This window comes from Salvelinus alpinus, chromosome 8 (genome assembly GCF_045679555.1).
Source record: "Salvelinus alpinus chromosome 8, SLU_Salpinus.1, whole genome shotgun sequence".
In the NCBI taxonomy this organism is placed as follows: Eukaryota; Metazoa; Chordata; class Actinopteri; order Salmoniformes; family Salmonidae; genus Salvelinus; species Salvelinus alpinus.
Window position 1 is genome coordinate 14,087,569 of NC_092093.1, and position 20,889 is coordinate 14,108,457.

A 20,889-nucleotide genomic window follows, 5' to 3' on the forward strand; every position below is an offset into this window, starting at 1 on the left:
CAATCCTAAACCTAACCCTAACCCCACAATCATAAACCTAACCCTAACCCCACAATCCTAAACCTAACCATAACCCCACAATCCTAAACCTAACCATAACCCCACAATCATAAACCTAACCATAACCCCACAATCCTAAACCTAACCATAACCCCACAATCCTAAACCTAACCCTAACCCCACAATCATAAACCTAACCCTAACCCCACAATCCTAAACCTAACCCTAACCCCACACTCCTAAACCTAACCCTAACCCCACAATCATAAACCTAACCATAACCCCACAATCCTAAACCTAACCCTAACCCCACAATCTTAAACCTAACCCTAACCCCACAATCCTAAACCTAACCATAACCCCACAATCCTAAACCTAACCCTAACCCAACAATCCTAGACCTAACCCTAACCCCACAATCCTAAACCTAACCCTAACCCTACACTCCTAATCCTAAACCTAACCCTAACCCCACAATCCTAAACCTAACCATAACCCCACAATCCTAAACCTAACCCTAACCCCACACTCCTAATCCTAAACCTAACCATAACCCCACAATCCTAAACCTAACCCTAACCCCACACTCGTAATCCTAAACCTAACCATAACCTCACAATCCTAAACCTAACCATAACCCCACAATCCTAAACCTAACCCTAACCCCACAATCCTAAACCTAACCCTAACCCCACACTTCTAATCCTAAACCTAACCCTAACCCCACAATCCTAAACCTAACCATAACCCCACAATCCTAAACCTAACCATAACCCCACAATCCTAAACCTAACCCCACAATCCTAAACCTAACCCCACAAACCTAAAACTAACCATAACCCCACAATCCTAAACCTAACCCTAACCCCACAATCCTAAACCTAACCCTAACCCCACAATCCTAAACCTAACCCCACAATCCTAATCCTAATCCTAACCCTTAAATTTAAAAATCAATTCAGGATCCCCAAAAAGTCCTGGCTTTTCAAAACAGTTATTGTTTTTCTAACGTTTCAGGACATTAAGGTGAAATGTAGGACAGTGGGGTCCTGATAATGTAGGAATGAAGTGCACACACACACACACACACACACACACACACACACACACACACACACACACACACACACACACACACACACACACACACACACACACACACACACACACACACACACACACACACACACACACACACACACACACACACACAAACCCCTTTCCACTAAACCATGAACCAACAGGAGACTTTATTCCAGTACTAAAGTATCATCCAACTACATCCTCTGAGCTCTGACCTTTAGTGGAGGCTATCCACGGTCCTGTTACTGCAGACTGGATCCTAGTCTGGGCAGCCAGCCAGCATCCTGCTGGGAGAACCAATCCAATCTGCTAGAACAGAGGTCAATGTTCCCTCCTGCAGAATCACCACTGTGGTCAAAAACTCTGGCAGTAGGCAAAGCCCGTCAGCCATAGGTTATGTTTGTGGTTGTGTGTGTGTGTGTGTGTGTGTGTGTGTGTGTGTGTGTGTGTGTGTGTGTGTGTGTGTGTGTGTGTGTGTGTGTGTGTGTGTGTGTGTGTGTGTGTGTGTGTGTGTGTGTGTGTGTGTGTGTGTGATTATGTGTGATTGTGTGTGTGTGTGTGGTTGCGTTTGTGTGTTTGGTTGTGTGTGTGTCTCTGTGTACGTGCATGTGTCTTGAATAATGGAATGCACAGTATCTGTGTGTGGGTGATGAGCAGTATGTCTGCGGGTGATGCACGGTATGTGTGTGGGTGATGGGCAGTATGTGTGTGGGTGATGAGCAGTATGTGTGCGGGTGATGAGCAGTATGTGTGCGGGTGATGAGCAGTATGTGTGTGGGTGATGAGCAGTATGTGTGTGGGTGATGAGCAGGACGTGTGCGGGTGATGAGCAGGATGTGTGTGGGTGATGAGCAGTATGTGTGCGGGTGATGAGCAGTATGTGTGTGGGTGATGAGCAGTTTGTGTGTAGGTGATGAGCAGGATGTGTGCGGGTGATGAGCAGGATGTGTGTGGGTGATGAGCAGGATGTGTGTGGGTGATGAGCAGGATGTGTGCGGGTGATGAGCAGTATGTGTGTGGGTGATGAGCAGTATGTGTGTGGGTGATGCACAGTATGTGTGTGGGTGATGAGCAGGTTGTTCATGGGTGATGAGTAGTATGTTCATGGGTGATGAGTAGTATGTGTGTGGGTGATGATCAGTGTGTGTGTGGGTGATGAGCAGTATGTGTGTGGGTGATGAGCAGTATGTGTGTGGGTGATGAGCAGTATGTGTGTGGGTGATGAGCAGGATGTGTGTGGGTGATGAGCAGGATGTGTGCGGGTGATGAGCAGGATGTGTGTGGGTGATGAGCAGGATGTGTGCGGGTTATGAGCAGTATGTGTGTGGGTGATTAGCAGTATGTGTGTGGGTGATGCACAGTATGTGTGTGGGTGATGGCAGTATGTGTGTGGGTGATGGGCAGTATGTGTGTGGGTGATGAGCAGTATGTCTGCGGGTGATGAGCAGGATGTGTGTGGGTGATGGCCAGGATGTGCATGGGTGATGAGCAGTATGTGTGTGGGTGATGAGCAGGATGTGTGTGGGTGATGAGCAGGATGTGTGCGGGTGATGAGCAGTATGTGTGTGGGTGATGAGCAGTATGTGTGTGGGTGATGCACAGTATGTGTGTGGGTGATGAGCAGGATGTGTGTGGGTGATGAGCAGGATGTGCGTGGGTGATGAGCAGTATGTGTGTGGGTGATGAGCAGTATGTGTGTGGGTGATGAGCAGTATGTGTGTGGGTGATGAGCAGTATGTGTGTGGGTGATGAGCAGTATGTGTGTGGGTGATGAGCAGGATGTGTGCGGGTGATGAGCAGGATGTGTGTGGGTGATGAGCAGGATGTGTGCGGGTGATGAGCAGTATGTGTGTGGGTGATGAGCAGTATGTGTGTGGGTGATGCACAGTATGTGTGTGGGTGATGAGCAGTATGTGTGTGGGTGATGGGCAGTATGTGTGTGGGTGATGAGCAGTATGTCTGCGGGTGATGAGCAGGATGTGTGTGGGTGATGGCCAGGATGTGCATGGGTGATGGGCAGTATGTGTGTGGGTGATGAGTAGTATGTGTGTGGGTGATGAGCAGTATGTGTGTGGGTGATGAGCAGGATGTGTGCGGGTGATGAGCAGGATGTGTGTGGGTGATGAGCAGGATTTGTGCGGGTGATGATCAGAATGTGTGTGGGTGATGAGCAGTATGTGTGCGGGTGATGTCATAACGTCCAACCTTGTCGCTGCACATAGCATTGTCTTTGATCACTCATCTCCCCCTGAAGCCAAACTTCACATCACATTCTATCACATTCTAACAGTTCACATCACATTCTAACAGTTCATATCACATTCTAACAGTTCACATCACATTCTAACACATTCTAACAGTTCACATCACATTCTAACACATTCTAACAGTTCACATCACATTCTAACACATTCTAACAGTTCACATCACATTCTCTCACATTCTAACAGTTCACATCACATTCTAACACATTCTAACAGTTCACATCACATTCTATCACATTCTAACAGTTCACATCACATTCTAACACATTCTAACGGTTCACATCACATTCTATCACATTCTAACAGTTCACATCACATTCTAACAGTTCACATCACATTCTATCACATTCTAACAGTTCACCTCACATTCTATCACATTATAACAGTTCACATCACATTCTATCACATTCTAACAGTTCACATCACATTCTAACACATTCTAACAGTTCACATCACATTCTAACAGTTCACATCACATTCCAACACATTCTAACAGTTCACATCACATTCTAACACATTCTAACAGTTCACATCACATTCTATCACATTCTAACAGTTCACATCACATTCCAACACATTCTAACAGTTCACATCACATTCTAACACATTCTAACAGTTCACATCACATTCTATCACATTCTAACAGTTCACATCACATTCCAACACATTCTAACAGTTCACATCACATTCTAACACATTCTAACAGTTCACATCACATTCTATCACATTCTATCAAATTAACAAAACTAACTATGAGACGTTGTTGTAGGTAGAACGCATCAGAGTAGGATTCTATTGTATTGACATGCACGACTCAGCCCTGTACTCTACACAGACCAGTATGGCATAACCAATCAGAGCTGCAATAGGCCTATATGACAAATAGACCATTGCCATATATGGATCTGTGCTATTCAGATCATGTAGTCATGTGTGCACATTTGTTCATATCCTTTGCTAGTTAGTGAGTTATTAGCCCAGTTATAGATCATTTGTAGTCAGCAATAGGGGAGTGATTGCTTCCTACAAGAGCACAAAACGTGTACATTTCTAGACATCGTTTAAAAGCGGGTAAAGAGATTTTAGTTTATCTTAAAGGGGCAGTGTAGTATATTTTGTCTGATTCTCTGCAATATGCTATGTGAATAATAACGCATTTTGTAAAGTGGTTTCTTGCATCAAACAACAAAACAACATTTTCAGTCACCTTGTCTGAAGGACAAGTATTTGTATTTATTATGGATCCCAATAGTTTCTGCCAAGGCAGCAGCTACTCTTCCTGGGGTGTATTATGGATCCCCATTAGTTTCTGCCAAGGCAGCAGCTACTCTTCCTGGGGTTTATTATGGATCCCCATTAGTTCCTACCAAGGCAGCAGCTACTCTTCCTGGGGTTTATTATGGATCCCCATTAGTTCCTTCCAAGGCAGCAGCTACTCCTCCTGGGGTTTATTATGGATCCCCATTAGTTTCTACCAAGGCAGCAGCTACTCTTCCTGGGGTTTATTATGGATCCCCATTAGTTTCTGCCAAGGCAGCAGCTACTCTTCCTGGGGTTTATTATGGATCCCCATTAGTTCCTGCCAAGGCAGCAGCTACTCTTCCTGGAGTTTATTATGGATCCCATTAGTTTCTGCCAAGGCAGCAGCTACTCTTCCTGGGGTTTATTATGGATCCCCATTAGTTCCTACCAAGGCAGCAGCTACTCTTCCTGGGGTTTATTATGGATCCCCATTAGTTCCTTCCAAGGCAGCAGCTACTCCTCCTGGGGTTTATTATGGATCCCCATTAGTTCCTACCAAGGCAGCAGCTACTCTTCCTGGGGTTTATTATGGATCCCCATTAGTTCCTGCCAAGGCAGCAGCTACTCTTCCTGGGGTTTATTATGGATCCCCATTAGTTCCTGCCAAGGCAGCAGCTACTCTTCCTGGGGTTTATTATGGATCCCCATTAGTTCCTGCCAAGGCAGCAGCTACTCTTCCTGGGGTTTATTATGGATCCCCATTAGTTCCTGCCAAGGCAGCAGCTACTCTTCCTGGGGTTTATTATGGATCCTCATTAGTTCCTGCCAAGGCAGCAGCTACTCTTCCTGGGGTTTATTATGGATCCCCATTAGTTCCTGCCAAGGCAGCAGTTACTCTTCCTGGGGTTATTATGGATCCCCATTAGTTCCTGCCAAGGCAGCAGCTACTCTTCCTGGGGTTTATTATGGATCCCCATTAGTTCCTGCCAAGGCAGCAGCTACTCTTCCTGGGGTTTATTATGGATCCCCATTAGTTCCTGCCAAGGCAGCAGCTACTCTTCCTGGGGTTTATTATGGATCCCCATTAGTTCCTGCCAAGGCAGCAGCTACTCTTCCTGGGGTTTATTATGGATCCTCATTAGTTCCTGCCAAGGCAGCAGCTACTCTTCCTGGGGTTTATTATGGATCCCCATTAGTTCCTGCCAAGGCAGCAGTTACTCTTCCTGGGGTTTATTATGGATCCCCATTAGTTCCTACTAAGGCAGCAGCTACTCTTCCTGGGGTTTATTATGGATCCCCATTAGTTCCTACCAAGGCAGCAGCTACTCTTCCTGGGGTTTATTATGGATCCCCATTTGTTCCTACCAAGGCAGTAGCTACTCTTCCTGGGGTCCAAACACATTAAGGCACTTACATCACACATAAAACAAAAGATTAAACAGTACATCATATAACATTATTACACCACTACGTATCTACAATACAAAATGTATAATACCACCATACAACAATATCACAATGTATGTGTGTGTAGAGTGTGTGTGCTAGTGTGTGTGTGTCTCTTCACAGTCCACGCTGTTCCATAAGGTGTATTTGTATCTGTTTTTTAAATCTGATTATAAACTGGGTGGTTAGAGCCTGAATGCTGACTGGCTGACAGCCGTGGTATATCAGACCGTATACCCCGGGTATGACAAAACATTTATTTTTACTGTTCTAATTACGTTGGTAACCAGTTTATTATAGCAGTAAGGCACCTCGGGGGTTTGTGATATATGACCAATATAACACGGCTAAATGCTGTGTCCAGGCACTCCACTTTGCGCCGTGCATAAGAACAGCCCTTAGCCGTAGAATATTGGCCATAGACCACACCTCCTCTGGCCTTAATTCTACTGCCTGCATCAGTTACCTGATGTGGAATAGAGTTCCATGTAGCCATGGCTCTATGCAGTACTGTGTGCCTCCCATAGTCTGTTCTGGACTTGGGGACCGTGAAGAGACTTCTGGTGGCATGTCTTGTGGGGTATGGATGGGTGTCTGAGCTGTGTGCTAGTAGTTTAAACAGACCTCTGGTGGCATGTCTTGTGGGGTATGGATGGGTGTCTGAGCTGTGTGCTAGTAGTTTAAACAGACCTCTGGTGGCATGTCTTGTGGGGTATGCATGGGTGTCTGAGCTGTGTGCTAGTTGTTTAACCTGTCTAGCCCCTGGGTTCCGCTAGCGGAACCCCCCCCCACATTCCACTGAAAAGGCTTCTGGTGGCGCGAAATTCAAAAAATATTTTTGGGAAATATTTAACTTTCACACATTAACAAGTCCAATACAGCAAATGAAAGATAAACATCTTGTGAATCCAGCCAACATGTCCGATTTTTTAAATGTTTTACAGCAAATGAAAGATAAACATCTTGTGAATCCAGCCAACATGTCCGATTTTTTAAATGTTTTACAGCGAAAACACCACGTATATTTATGTTAGCTCACCACCAAATACAAAAAAGCACAGACATTTCTTTCACAGCAGAGGTAGCTTGCACAAAACCCCCAAATAGAGATAGAATTAGTCACTAACCAAGAAACAACTTCATCAGATGACAGTCTTATAACATGTTATACAATAAATCTATGTTTTGTTCGAAAAATGTGCATATTTCAGGTATAAATCATAGTTTTACATTGCAGCTACAATCACAAATATCACCAAAGCAGCTAGAATAACTACAGAGAGCAACGTGAAATACCTAAATACTCATCATAAAACATTTATGAAAAATACATGGTGTACAGCAAATGAAAGACAAACATCTTGTGAATCCAGCCAATATTTCACATTCTTTTTTAAATGTTTTACAGCGAAAACACAATATAGCATTATATTAGCTTACTACAATAGCCAACCGCATTCATTCAGCGCAAAGGTAGCGATCGCAAAAAAACAGGAAAAGATATACATTTATTCACTAACCTTGATAAACTTCATCAGATGACAGTCCTATAACATTGTGTTACACAATACATATATGTTTTGAAAATGTGCATATTTAGCGGTACAAATCGTGGTTTTACAATGTGAATACGTAGCCAAACTACACAAAATTATCCGGATATATTTCTGACACTCACCTAATCTAATCAAAGAACTCATCATAAACTTTACTAAAAAATACATGTTGTACAGCAAATGAAAGATACACTAGTTCTTAATGCAATCGCCGTGTTAGAATTCTAAAAATAACTTTAGTACGACATACAGCTTACGTTATAGAGAGACAGCGCCTGCAATGAGGGCGGAAAATAGTACTAAACATTTTCCACAGAAATACGAAATAACATCATAAATGGTTTCTACTTTTGCTGAGCTTCCATCAGAATGTTGTACAAGGAGTCCTTTGTCCAGAATAATCGTTGTTTGGTGTTAGAATGTCCTCTTCTCCTGTCGAATTAGCAACCAAAGCTAGCCAAGTGGCACGAAGTTGTCCATCTTCACCAAACGCAGGAAACGCCAAATCTCCCGATAAACGTTCAATAATCTGATAAAACTATATTGAAAAAACATACTTTACGATGATATTATCACATGTATCAAGTAAAATCAAAGCCGGAGATATTAGCCGTCTATAACGAAAGCTTTTCAGAAGGCAATCCAGGGTTCCTTCCCGCGCCTTGCTGAACAAAATAAATTTGGGGTCACGTCATTCCAAGAGCTCTTGTTCGACCTCAGATCAAGCTAGACACCCCATTCCACCTCTCACTGCCTCTTGACATCTAGTGGAAGGCGTATGAAGTGCATGTATATCCATAGGTTTCAAGCAAATGAATAGCAAGGCCCTGGAACAGATCCTCGATTTCAGATTTTTCACTTCCTGACAGGAAGTTTGCTGCAAAATGAGTTCTGTTTTACTCACAGATATAATTCAAACGGTTTTAGAAACTTGAGAGTGTTTTCTATCCAATAGTAATAATAATATGCATATTGTACGATCTAGAATAGAGTACGAGGCCGTTTAAATTGGGAACGATTTTTTCCCAAAGTGAAAACAGCGCCCCCCTATCCCAAAGAAGTTTTAAACAAACACCTCGGTGTATTCGACATGTCAACACTTCATACAAAAACAAGTAGTGATGAAGTCAATCTCTCCTCCATTTCGAGCCAGGAGAGATTGATAAGCATGTTATTAATGTTAGCTCTCCGTGTACATTTAAGGGCCAGCCGTGCTGCCCTGTTCTGCGCCAATTGTAATTTTCTGAGGACCCTCTTTGTGTCACCTGACTACACGACTGAACAGTAGTCCAGGTGCGACAAAACTAGGTTTTGAAGGACCTGCCTTGTTGATAGTGTTAAGACGGCAGAGCAGCACTTTATTATGGACAGACTTCTCCCCATCTTAGATACTGTTGTATCAACATGTATTGACCATGACAGTTTACAATCCAGGCTAACTCCAAGCTGTTTTTTAGTCACCAAGTCACCTGCTTGAACACTGTCTGAAACTATAACTTAAAGCGGGTACAGCCTCGGTGTTCACAGTAAAGGTGCGCTTCAAGTTTGCACTCAGCAGAAATTGGAGGGAACATTGCTTGCCTGTCTGCTCTCGTTGAGAGTAATGATTATTCAGTCTTCTTCAGTGAAATCCCACCGTTCAAATACTGTACCCTGAGGCATGCCGAGCCCCGCTGCTCTGATGCAGTCCTCCACCCAGGGCCAAGTGTCACAGATATGACACAGTAATTAATAATACTAATTCATAAGTAGCTAGCTACACACCAGTCCTTTAACTGTATCTGAGGTATGTCTGACCTCTCTGCTGTATGTTCTCTCTCTCTATCTCTATCTGCTGTCTGTTCTCTCTCTCTATCTCTATCTGCTGTCTGTTCTCACTATCTCTCTGCTGTCTGTTCTCTCTCTCTATCTATCTCTGCTGTATGTTCTCTCTCTCTATCTCTCTCCGCTGTCTGTTCTCTCTATCTCTCTCTGCTGTCTGTTCTCTCTCTCTATCTCTCTGCTGTCTGTTCTCTCTCTCTCTCTCTGCTGTCTGTTCTCTCTCTCTCTCTGCTGTCTGTTCTCTCACTCTATCTCTCTCTGCTGTATGTTGTCTCTCTCTGCTGTCTGTTCTCTCTCTCTATCTCTCTCCGCTGTCTGTTCTCTCACTATCTCTCTGCTGTCTGTTCTCTCTCTCTATCTGCTGTCTGTTCTCTCTCTATCTCTATCTGCTGTCTGTTCTCTCTCTCTATCTCTATCTGCTGTCTGTTCTCTCTATCTCTCTCTGCTGTCTGTTCTCTCTCTCTATCTCTCTGCTGTCTGTTCTCTCTCTCTCTCTCTGCTGTCTGTTCTCTCACTCTATCTCTCTCTGCTGTATGTTCTCTCTCTCTATCTCTCTCCGCTGTCTGTTCTCTCACTATCTCTCTGCTGTCTGTTCTCTCTCTCTATCTCTATCTGCTGTCTGTTCTCTCTCTATCTCTCTCTGCTGTCTGTTCTCTCTCTATATCTCTGCTGTCTGTTCTCTCTCTCCCTCTCTCTCTGCTGTCTGTTCTCTCTCTATCTCTCTCCGCTGTCTGTTCTCTCACTATCTCTCTGCTGTCTGTTCTCTCTCTCTATCTCTATCTGCTGTCTGTTCTCTCTAATTCTATTTAAATGGAGGTGTTTTTCAACACGGTGTTCCCCTGCTGTACTCACTTATACGCGTGTGTGTGTGTGCGTGTGCGTGTGCGTGTGCGTGTGCGTGTGCGTGTGTGTGTGTGTGCGTTGTGTGTGTGTACCTCTACCTGTAACCCTCTACCTGTTCCCTCTACCTTTTCCTCTCTACCTGTCCCCCTCTACCTGTCCCCCTCTACCTGTTCCCTCTACCTTTTCCTCTCTACCTGTCCCCCTCTACCTGTCCCCCTCTACCTGTTCTCTCTATCTGTCCCCCTCTACCTGTCCCCTCTACCTGTTCCCTCTATCTGTCCCCCTCTACCTGTTCCCTCTTTCTGTCCCCCTCTACCTGTTCCCTCTACCTTTTCCTCTCTACCTGTCCCTGTCTACCTGTCCCCCTCTAATGTTCCCTCTACCTTTTCCTCTCTACCTGTCCCCCTCTACCTGTTCCCTCTACCTGTCCCCCTCTACCTGTTCCCTCTACCTTTTCCTCTCTACCTGTCCCCCTCTACCTGTTCCCCTCTACCTGTTCCCTCTACCTTTTCCTCTCTACCTGTCCCCGTCTACCTGTCCCCCTCTACCTGTTCCCTCTACCTTTTCCTCTCTACCTGTCCCCCTCTACCTGTTCCCTCTACCTGTCCCCCTCTACCTGTTCCCTCTATCTGTCCCCCTCTACATGTTCCCGCTACCTATCCCCCTCTACCTGTCCACAATACCTGTCCCCTCCCCTCTATCTGTCCCCAATACATGTTCCCTCTACCTGTTCTCTCTACCTGTCCCCTCCCCTCTATCTGTTCCCTCTACCTGTCCCCTCTACCTGTTCCCTCTATCAGTCCCCAATACCTGTTCCCTCTACCTGTCCCCTCCCCTCTACCTGTCCCCTCTACCTGTCCCCTCTAACTGTTCCCCTCTACCTGTCCCCTCTATCTGTTTGCTCAACCTGTCCCCTCTATCTGTTCCCTCTACCTGTCCCCTCTATCTGTTTGCTCTACCTGTCCCCTCTACCTGTCCCCTCTATCTGTTCCTCTATCTGTTCCCTCTATCTGTTCCCTCTACCTGTCCCCTCTACCTGTTCCCTCTACCTGTCCCCTCTCTGTTCCCTCTACCTGTTCCCTCTACCTGTTCCCTCTACCTTTCCCACTCTACCTGTCCCCCTCTGCCTGTCCCTCTCTAGTTGTTCCCTGCCTGTCCCCCTCTGCCTGTCCCCCTCTAGTTGCTCCCTCTACTTGTCCCCTCCCCTCTATCTGTTCCCTCTACCTGTCCCGTCTACCTGTCCCCTCTATCTGTTCCCTCTATCTGTCCCCTCTACCTTTCCCCTCTACCTGTCCCCTCTACCTGTCCCCTCTACCTGTCCCCTCTATCTGTCCCCTCTACCTGTCCCCTCTCCGTTCGCTCTACCTGTTCCCGCTACCTGCTCCCTCTATCTGTTCCCTCTACCTGTCCCCCTCTATCTGTTCCTTCACCTGTCCCCTCGACCTGTCTCCCTCTACCTGTCCCCTCTACCTGTCCCCTCTATCTGTCCCCTCTATCTGTCCCCTCTACCTGTCCCCTCTACCTGTCCCATCTACCTGTCCCCTCTACCTGTCCCCTCTATCTGTTCCCTCTACCTGTCCCCCTCTATCTGTTCCTTCACCTGTCCCCTCGACCTGTCTCCCTCTACCTGTCCCCTCTACCTGTCCCCTCTATCTGTCCCCTCTATCTGTCCCCTCTACCTGTCCCCTCTCCGTTCGCTCTACCTGTTCCCTCTACATGTCCCCTCTCTGTTCCCTCTACCTTTCCCACTCTACCTGTCCCCCTGTACCTGTTCCCTCTACCTGTCCCCTCTAGTTGTTCCCTGCCTGTCCCCCTCTGCCTGTCCCCCTATAGTTGTTCCCTCTACTTGACCCCTCCCCTCTATCTGTTCCCTCTACCTGTTCCCTCTACCTGTTCCCCTCTATCTGTTCCCCTCTATCTGTTCCCCTCTATCTGTTCCCTCTACCTGTCCCAACTACCTGTCCCATCTACCTGTCCCTTCTATCTGTTCCCACTATCTGTTCCCACTATCTGTTCCCTCTATCTGTTCCCTCTATTTGTTCCCTCTATCTGTTCCCTCTATATGTCCCCTCTACCTGTCCCCCTCTATCTGTTCCTTTACTTGTCCCCTCGACCTGTCTCCCTCTACCTGTCCCCTCTACCTGTCCCCTCTATCTGTCCCCTCTACCTGTCCCCTCTCCGTTCGCTCTACCTGTTCCCTCTACATGTCCCCTACCTGTTCCCTCTACCTTTCCCACTCTACCTGTCCCCCTCTACCTGTTCCCTCTACCTGTCCCCTCTAGTTGTTCCCTGCCTGTCCCCCTCTGCCTGTCCCCCTATAGTTGTTCCCTCTACTTGACCCCTCCCCTCTATCTGTTCCCTCTACCTGTTCCCTCTACCTGTCCCCTCTACCTGTTCCCTCTAACTGTTCCCCTCTATCTGTTCCCTCTACCTGTCCCAACTACCTGTCCCATCTACCTGTCCCTTCTATCTGTTCCCTCTATCTGTTCCCACTATCTGTTCCCTCTATCTGTTCCCTCTATTTGTTCCCTCTATCTGTTCCCTCTATATGTCCCCTCTACCTGTCCCCTCTATCTGTTTGCTCTACCTGTCCCCCTACCTGTTCCCTCTAACTGTTCCCCTCTATCTGTCCCCTCTATCTGTTCCCTCTATCTGTCCCCTCTACCTTTTCCCTCTATCTGTTCCCTCTACCTGTTCCCTCTCTCTGTCCCCCTCTGCCTATCCCCCTCTAGTTGTTCCCTGCCTGTCCCCCTCTGCCTGTCCCCCTCTAGTTGTTCCCTCTACTTGACCCCTCCCCTCTATCTGTTCCCTCTATCTGTCCCCTCTACCTGTCCCCTCCCCTCTACCTGTTCCCTCTAACTGTTCCCCTCTATCTGTTCCCTCTACCTGTCCCCTCTACCTGTCCCCTCTACCTGTTCCCTCTACCTGTTCCCTCTACCTGTCCCCTCTACCTGTCCCCTCTACCTGTCCCCTCTACCTGTCCCATCTACCTGTCCCCTCTATCTGTTCCCTCTATTTGTTCCCTCTATCTGTTCTCTCTACCTGTCCCCTCTATCTGTTCCCTCTATCTGTCCCCCCTACCTGTTCCCTCTAACTGTTCCCCTCTACCTGGCCCCTCTACCTGTTCCCTCTACCTGTTCCCTCTACCTGTTCCCTCTACCTGTTCCCTCTATCTGTTCCCACTATCTGTTCCCTCTATCTGTTCAATCTATCTGTTCCCTCTATCTGTTCCCTCTACCTGTCCCCTCTATCTGTTTGCTCTACCTGTCCCCCCTACCTGTTCCCTCTAACTGTTCCCTCTAACTGTTCCCCTCTATCTGTTCCCTCTATCTGTCCCCTCTACCTTTTCCCTCTATCTGTCCCCTCCCCTCTACCTGTCCCCCCTACCTGTTCCCTCTAACTGTTCCCTCTAACTGTTCCCTCTACCTGTTCCCTCTATCTGTTCCCTCTACCTGTTCCCTCTACCTGTCCCCTCTACCTGTCCCCTCTATCTGTTCCCTCTATCTGTTCCCTCTACCTGTTCCCTCTACCTGTTCCCTCTACCTGTTCCCTCTACCTGTTCCCTCTACCTGTCCCCTCTACCTGTCCCCTCTACCTGTTCCCTCTACCTTTCCCACTCTACATGTCCCCCTCTGACTGTCCTCCTCTGACTGTCCCCCTCTGCCTGTTCCCCTCTATCTGTCCCCTATACATGTCCCCTATACATGTCCCCCTCTGCCTGTTCCCTCTGACTGTCCCCCTCTGACTGTCCCCCTCCGACTGTCCCCCTCCGACTGTCCCCCTCCGACTGTCCCCCTCCGACTGTCCCCCTCTGACTGTCCTCCTCTGACTGTCCTCCTCTGACTGTCCCCCTGTACCTGTCCCCCTCTGACTGTCCCCCTCTGACTGTCCTCCTCTGACTGTCCCCCTCCGACTGTCCCCCTCCGACTGTCCCCCTCTGACTGTCCCCCTCTGACTGTCCTCCTCTGACTGTCCCCCTGTACCTGTCCCTCTCTACCTTTTCCCATCGCCAGTGGGGTCAGTGGAGTGTGTGGCTGACATTTCCAGGGGCACAGGGACAATAACACACACACACGTACACACAGACAGACACACGCACAGACAACGTGCTCTAGTACAGACACAGCTGGAGAAAAGGTGAATAGCCATGATTTATTCACAGCCATTGTGTTTCTATTAGAAATAGACCTCAAGTTAAAGGACAAGCCTTTGATATCAATTTCTACTGAGAGTGGCCAATTCTATGACCCTCTATAATCACTAGACAAGAACTCTTATCCTACACAGAGAAACGCTCAATACTTTGACAATGTGTCCTTGACATTCGACTATGCCTGTGATTGTTTCCTAAATGTCAAGACTTCTCTCTCTCTCTCTGGTTTAATGTCTGTTAAAACAAGGAAGCAGACTGATTGCCTTTCATTAAACAAGATGACATGGTGAGGAGTGAGTGTTTAAACAGTCCATCTGTCATGGTGTCTCAGTCTGTCTACTGCCGGGGCGTTGACTAACAAGCTGCATTCCACACCACGACTGTTCAAAAGCTTTTCTTGGCTAGGGGAATGGTATATAGAGAGAGAATGACAAGGGTGACGATGGGGTAATGTCGCTAATGATGCCAGCCCAGGGAAGCTAGCTAGTTAAACTTCTCTCAGCTACTGAACTTCTCTTCTTCTCTCGTCTTCCTCTCCTGCTCTATTCAGCTCCTCGCCCCCTCTATCTTTCTCCACTGTATCTTGGCAACAGCTTTCATAGAATCATTTTCTCTCGTATCTACTGAGGTTTACACCTTTGCGGTCCTGTATTATATGAGACGACAGCGTGGGACGGGGATGTTGCACCGGTTGAAATTGAACCATCCATTCTGATTAAGTTGTGTGTTAGCATGGAACGCTGAGCAAATGCCAATGGTAAAATACTCAGGGGCTTGGGGAGTCGAGGGAAAGGAATTAAAGGCTACGCAGTTTGCGCCAAGTACTCCATATCAGTCCAGGTGTGTTCCAAATTGCACCCTATGTCCTATATTGGCCCTGGTCAAAAGTAGTGCACTAGAAAGGGAATAGTGTGCCATTTGAGGGAACAGCCCAAAAAACCTTTTGGTTCACCTCGACTTGAGAACAATGTTGAATTAGCTGGCAAATGTCAAGGGATTTCCTCCTACTTTTCAACGTGAGATTAGTAACCATTAGATGAAGAGGATATTGTCAGGGAGAGGCAACCCAAATTAAAGTGACAAAAAAGTCAATAGGGAACTAAAGGTAAGGTAAAAGCGTCTCAGACTTTGAGTCAACACAATCCACTCCATCAATCTCTCTTTATCTCAATTCAATTCAAGGGGCTTTATTGGCGTGGGAAACATATGTTAACATTGCCAAAGCAACTGATGTAGATAATAAATAAAACTGAAATAAACAATAAAAATGAACAGTAAACATTACGCTCACAGAAGTTCCAAAAGAATAAAGACATTTCAAATGTCATATTATGTTTATATACAGTGTTGTAAGGATGTGCAAATGGATAAGTACGAAAGGGAAAATAAATAAACATAAATATGGGTTGTATTTACAATGGTGTTTGTTCTTCACTGGTTGCCCTTTTCTTGTGGCAACAGGTCACAAATCTCTCTCTCTCTTTGCCTCCCCCTCCCTGTCTCTCCCCCTCCTCTCTTTTTCCTCCCCCCCTCTCCTTCCTTCAGAGTGATAGATAGATTTATGAGCGCCACATAAAAAATAAACAACCATGTTTTCACCTGAGAATAAATAATCCATAGATACTAATGGAAATGGACAACATGCCACAGGATTTATGACATGTGCACACTACTCTCATTTGTGGGCAGCGGGGCTGATGGTGGCTGATGGTGGGGGGACGGTGGCTGATGGTTGCTGATGGTGGCTGATGGTGGGCTGATGGTGGCTGATGGTGGGTGATGGTGGGGGGGATGGTGGCTGATGGTGGCTGATGGTGGCTGACGGTGGCTGATGGTGGCTGATGGTGGGGGGATGGTGGCTGATGGTGGCTGATGGTGGGTGATGGTGGCTGATGGTGGCTGATTGTGGCTGATGGTGGGGGGATGGTGGCTGATGGTGGCTGATGGTGGCTGATGGTGGGGGGATGGTGGCTGATGGTGGGGGGATGGTGGCTGATGGTGGCTGATGGTGGCTGATGGTGGCTGATGGTGGCTGATGGTGGGGGGATGGTGGCTGATGGTGGGGGGATGGTGGCTGATGGTGGCTGATGGTGGCTGATGGTGGCTGATGGTGGGGGGATGGTGGGTGATGGTGGGTGATAGTAGCTGTAGGTGGGGGATGGTGGGTGATGGTGTCTGAGGGTGGGGGATGGTGGGTGATGGTGGGTGATGGGGGTGATGGTGGGGGATGATGGGTGATGGGGGTGATGGTGGTGATGGGGTGATGGTGGGTGATGGGGGTGATGGTGTCTGAGGGTGGGGGATGGTGGGTGATGGTGGGTGATGGGGGTGATGGGGGCTGATGCTGAGGGATGGTGGGTGATGGGGGTGATGGGGTGATGGGGGTGATGGTGTCTGAGGGTGGGGGATGGTGGGTGATAGTGGCTGTAGGTGGGGGATGGTGGGGGATGGTGGGTGATGGGGTGATGGTGTCTGAGGGTGGGGGATGGTGGGTAATGGTGGGTGATGGGGGTGATGGTGGCTGATGGTGAGGGATGGTGGGTGATGGTGGGTGATAGTGGCTGTAGGTGGGGGATGGTGGCTGATGGTGTCTGATGGTGGCTGAGAGTGGGTGATGGTGGGTGATGGTGGGTGATAGTGGCTGTAGGTGGGGGATGGTGGGTGATGGTGACTGATGGTGGCTGATGGTGAGGGATGGTGGGTGATGGAGGGTGATAGTCGCTGTAGCTGTAGGTGGGTGATGGTGTGTGATGGTGACTGTGGGGGGATGGTGGCTGATGGTGGCTGAGGGTGGGTGATGGTGACTGATGGTGGCTGTAGGTGGGTGATGGTGTGTGATGGTGACTGAGGGTGGGTGATGGTGTGGGATGGTGGCTGTAGGTGGGTGATGGTGTGTGATGGTGGGTGATGGTGTGTGATGGTGGCTGAGGGTGGGTGATGGTGGGTGATAGTGGCTGTAGGTGGGTGATGGTGTGTGATGGTGTGTGATGGTGGCTGAGGGTGGGTGATGGTGGGTGATAGTGGCTGTAGGTGGGTGATGGTGGGTGATGGTGGGTGATAGTGGCTGTAGGTGGGTGATGGTGGGTGATGGTGGGTGATAGTGGCTGTAGGTGGGTGATGGTGTGTGATGGTGATATTGTAGCCGGATGACATTAAATGCGTCCCGTTGGTCGCGGTCTGAGCTTCACATTAATCATACTGTTAGAGACAGGACATGTCAGCATGGATTAGCAATGGAGGTGGAGGGCCTGCTTTACTACACACACAGGCACCACACACACACACACACACACACACACACACACACACACACACACACACACACACACACACACACACACACACACACACACACACACACACACACACACACACACACACACACACACACACACACACGTTTTCCTCTCTCCTTTATGACAGTAGTGGGCTGCTGCAGATAGATTGGGTTTGGAGTGAGGATGGAGGGATGGAGGGGGTGGGGGATGTTTGTTGGTGGTGAGGGATGTGTGAATGTGCATGTGTGTGAGTGTGAGTGTGTGTGTGGGTATGTGAGTTTGCATGCGGACATTGGTGCGTGTATGTTTACACCAGTGTTTCCCAAACTCGGTCCCGGGGTCCTCCATGGGTGCACATTTCGCGTTTTGCCCGAGCACTACACAGCTGATTAAAATAAACTCATCATCAAGCTGTATTTATCTGAATCAGCTGGGTAGTGCTACGGCAAAAACAAAACATGCACCCAGGGGAACCCCAGGACCGAGTTTGGGAAACAATGGAGTATGAGTGTGTGTGTGTGTGTGTGTGTGTGTGTGTGTGTGTGTGTGTGTGTGTGTGTGTGTGTGTGTGTGTGTGTGTGTGTGTGTGTGTGTGTGTGTGTGTGTGTGTGTGTGTGTGTGTGTGTGTGTGTGTGTGTGTGTGTGTGTGTGTGAGTGCTCTTCAGTAATAAACCGCAGAAGGTGTTGGAGGAGTGTTTTGGCAGGAAGTGCAGGGGCTGGACGGCTGCTGAACGCCCAGATTTGTCCGTGTTATAAACATGATTTTTTTAGCACCAGATAACTGCTGATTAACAGCCAAAGCCCATCAACCACTGAAGGTCAAATGGCCCCCTATTCCCTATATAGTGCACTACTTTTAACCAGAGCCCTATTCCCTATATAGTGCACTACTTTTAACCAGAGCCCTATTCCCTATATAGTGCACTACTTTTAACCAGAGCCCTATTCCCTATATAGTGCACTACTTTTAACCAGAGCCCTGTTCCCTATATAGTGCACTACTTTTAACCAGAGCCCTATTCCCTATATAGTGCACTACTTTTAACCAGAGCCCTATTCCCTATATAGTGCACTACTTTTAACCAGAGCCCTATTTGCTGGCCCTTTTAAAAAGAAGTTCACTATAAAGAGACACATTTTTGGTGTTTTATTTTCTATAACATGTCCTTAATCAACAGCTACTCCTCGTGTGAGGGTTTGAATTGAGTGCATTGAGTTTTGGATAGATGTGTTGATGTCCTTAAATGTCAAGATAAGCCCACATATCTTATAGTGTAACAGTTGTGACAAATACTCTCACCGTATAGAGCTGAGCCAGAGAGTGAGGGAGAGAGAAAGAGAGAGAGAGTGAGAGAGCGAGAGAGAGGGAGAGAAAAAGAGAGAGAGAGTGAGAGAGCGAGAGAGACTGAGAGAGAGAGAGAGCGAGAGAGAGAGAGAGAGAGAGAGAGAGAGAGAGAGAGAGAGAGAGAGAGAGAGAGAGAGAGAGAGAGAGAGAGAGAGAGAGAGAGAGAGAGAGAGAGAGAGAGAGAGAGAGAGAGGAAAGACTTAAGTCGACTGAACATGCAGTATCATGTAGAGAAGACTCAAATGCTTGACTTTTCTTCTCTGTACTAAACTGCCAGACATTAAACACTGGTCTAGCAGCTCATCCCGCTATCGCGGCACCACCACGGCTCGCTGGCGGGGGCTGACGGTTTGGCTGAATAATTAACAGGGGCATGCTGGGTAAATGTGGGTACAAACACGTCCCCCTGGTGTTCCTCACCTTCCCAACGGCAGACATTAGAAGGGGCTGTCCGTCTACCGGAGAACGATGCTTCCCCATTCTGATGCTCCTGCTGTTTGATGCTCCCTTCGGGATAGGAGGCGTAGACATGTTGGATGAGAGAGAGAGAGAGAGAGAGAGAGAGAGAGAGAGAGAGAGAGAGAGAGAGAGAGAGAGAGAGAGAGAGAGAGAGAGAGAGAGAGAGAGAGAGAGAGAGAGAGAGAGAGAGAGAGAGAGAGAGAGAGAGAGATTACCTACCTCACTTGCTTTGGCAATGTTAACACATGTTTCCCATGCCAATAAAGCCCCTTGAATTGAATTGAATTGAGAGAGAGAGAGAGAGAGAGAGAGAGAGAGAGAGAGAGAGAGAGAGAGAGAGAGAGAGAGAGAGTGCCCGCCCAGGTAGTGAGGTAGTGAGCGGGCAAACAGGCCCAACCCCCACTCTTACACTCGCCCAAGCCAACGGCATGTACCAGATGCTCAGCAGGCTCTGCTCACACTTACTGGCCTGAGGCCAAACCACACGGCCAACAACATTGGACACTTTATGGAACAAAAAGCCTTCACTATATCATCCTGGAATATCCAAGGCCTGAGGTCATCTGCCTTTGGCCTAAAGAGCAGGAACCCGGACTTCACCAAAGAAATCGGTAATGCAGACATTGTCATCCTGCAAGAAACCTGGTACAGAGGAGACGGACCCACTGGTTGCCCTCTAGGTTACAGAGAACTGGTAGTCCCATCCACCAAACTACCAGGTGTGAAACAGGGAAGGGAATCAGGGGGAATGCTAATTTGGTATAGAGCAGACCTAACTCACTCCATTAAACTAATCAAAACAGGAACATTTTACATTTGGCTAGAAATTCAAAAGGAAATTATCTTAACAGAGAAAAATGTCCTCCTGTGTGCTACCTATATCCCCCCACTAGAATCCCAATACTTTAATGAAGACAGCTTCTCCATCCTGAATGAGGAAATCAATCATTTCCAGGCCCAGGGACATGTATTAGTCTGTGGCGACCTAAATGCCAGAACTGGACAAGAACCTGACACCCTCAGCACACAGGGGGACAAACACCTACCTGGAGGTGACAGCATTCCCTCCCCCATATGCCCCCCTAGGCACAACTATGACAACATAACCAACAAAAACGGGTCACAACTCCTGCAGCTCTGTCGCACGCTGGGTATGTACATAGTCAATGGTAGGCTTCGAGGGGACTCCTATGGTAGGTTCACCTATAGCTCATCTCTTGGCAGTAGCACTGTAGACTACTTTATCACTGACCTCAACCCAGAGTCTCTCAGAGCGTTCACAGTCAGCCCACTGACACCCCTATCAGACCACAGCAAAATCACAGTCTACTTGAACAGAGCAATACTCAATCACGAGGCATCAAAGCCAAAGGAACTGAGTAACATTAAGAAATGCTAT

At 47.7% G+C, this 20,889-nt stretch overlaps 1 protein-coding gene across 1 annotated transcript; it reads right to left on the reverse strand.

Moving 5' to 3' along the window:
* Positions 1-16,083: 16,083 nt before the first annotated feature.
* On the reverse strand, positions 16,084-18,034 carry LOC139583870 (uncharacterized). Its single transcript, XM_071415417.1, has 2 exons — positions 17,998-18,034; positions 16,084-16,880 (listed from the first exon to the last, which is right to left on the reverse strand). Exons 1-2 carry the CDS (start codon positions 18,032-18,034, stop codon positions 16,084-16,086), a joined length of 834 nt encoding a protein of 277 aa, XP_071271518.1.
* Positions 18,035-20,889: the final 2,855 nt, after the last annotated feature.

Bases quoted from the DNA above. Each gene is read 5' to 3' on its own strand.
- LOC139583870 (XM_071415417.1), bottom strand. From the start codon at position 18,034: ATGGAGGACCCCGGGACCGAGTTTGGGAAACACTGGT. The intron at 16,881-17,997 runs GTAAACATACAC...CCCCACCCTCAG, and splicing joins CGAGTTTGGGAAACACTGGT to ACACCATCACCCCATCACCC.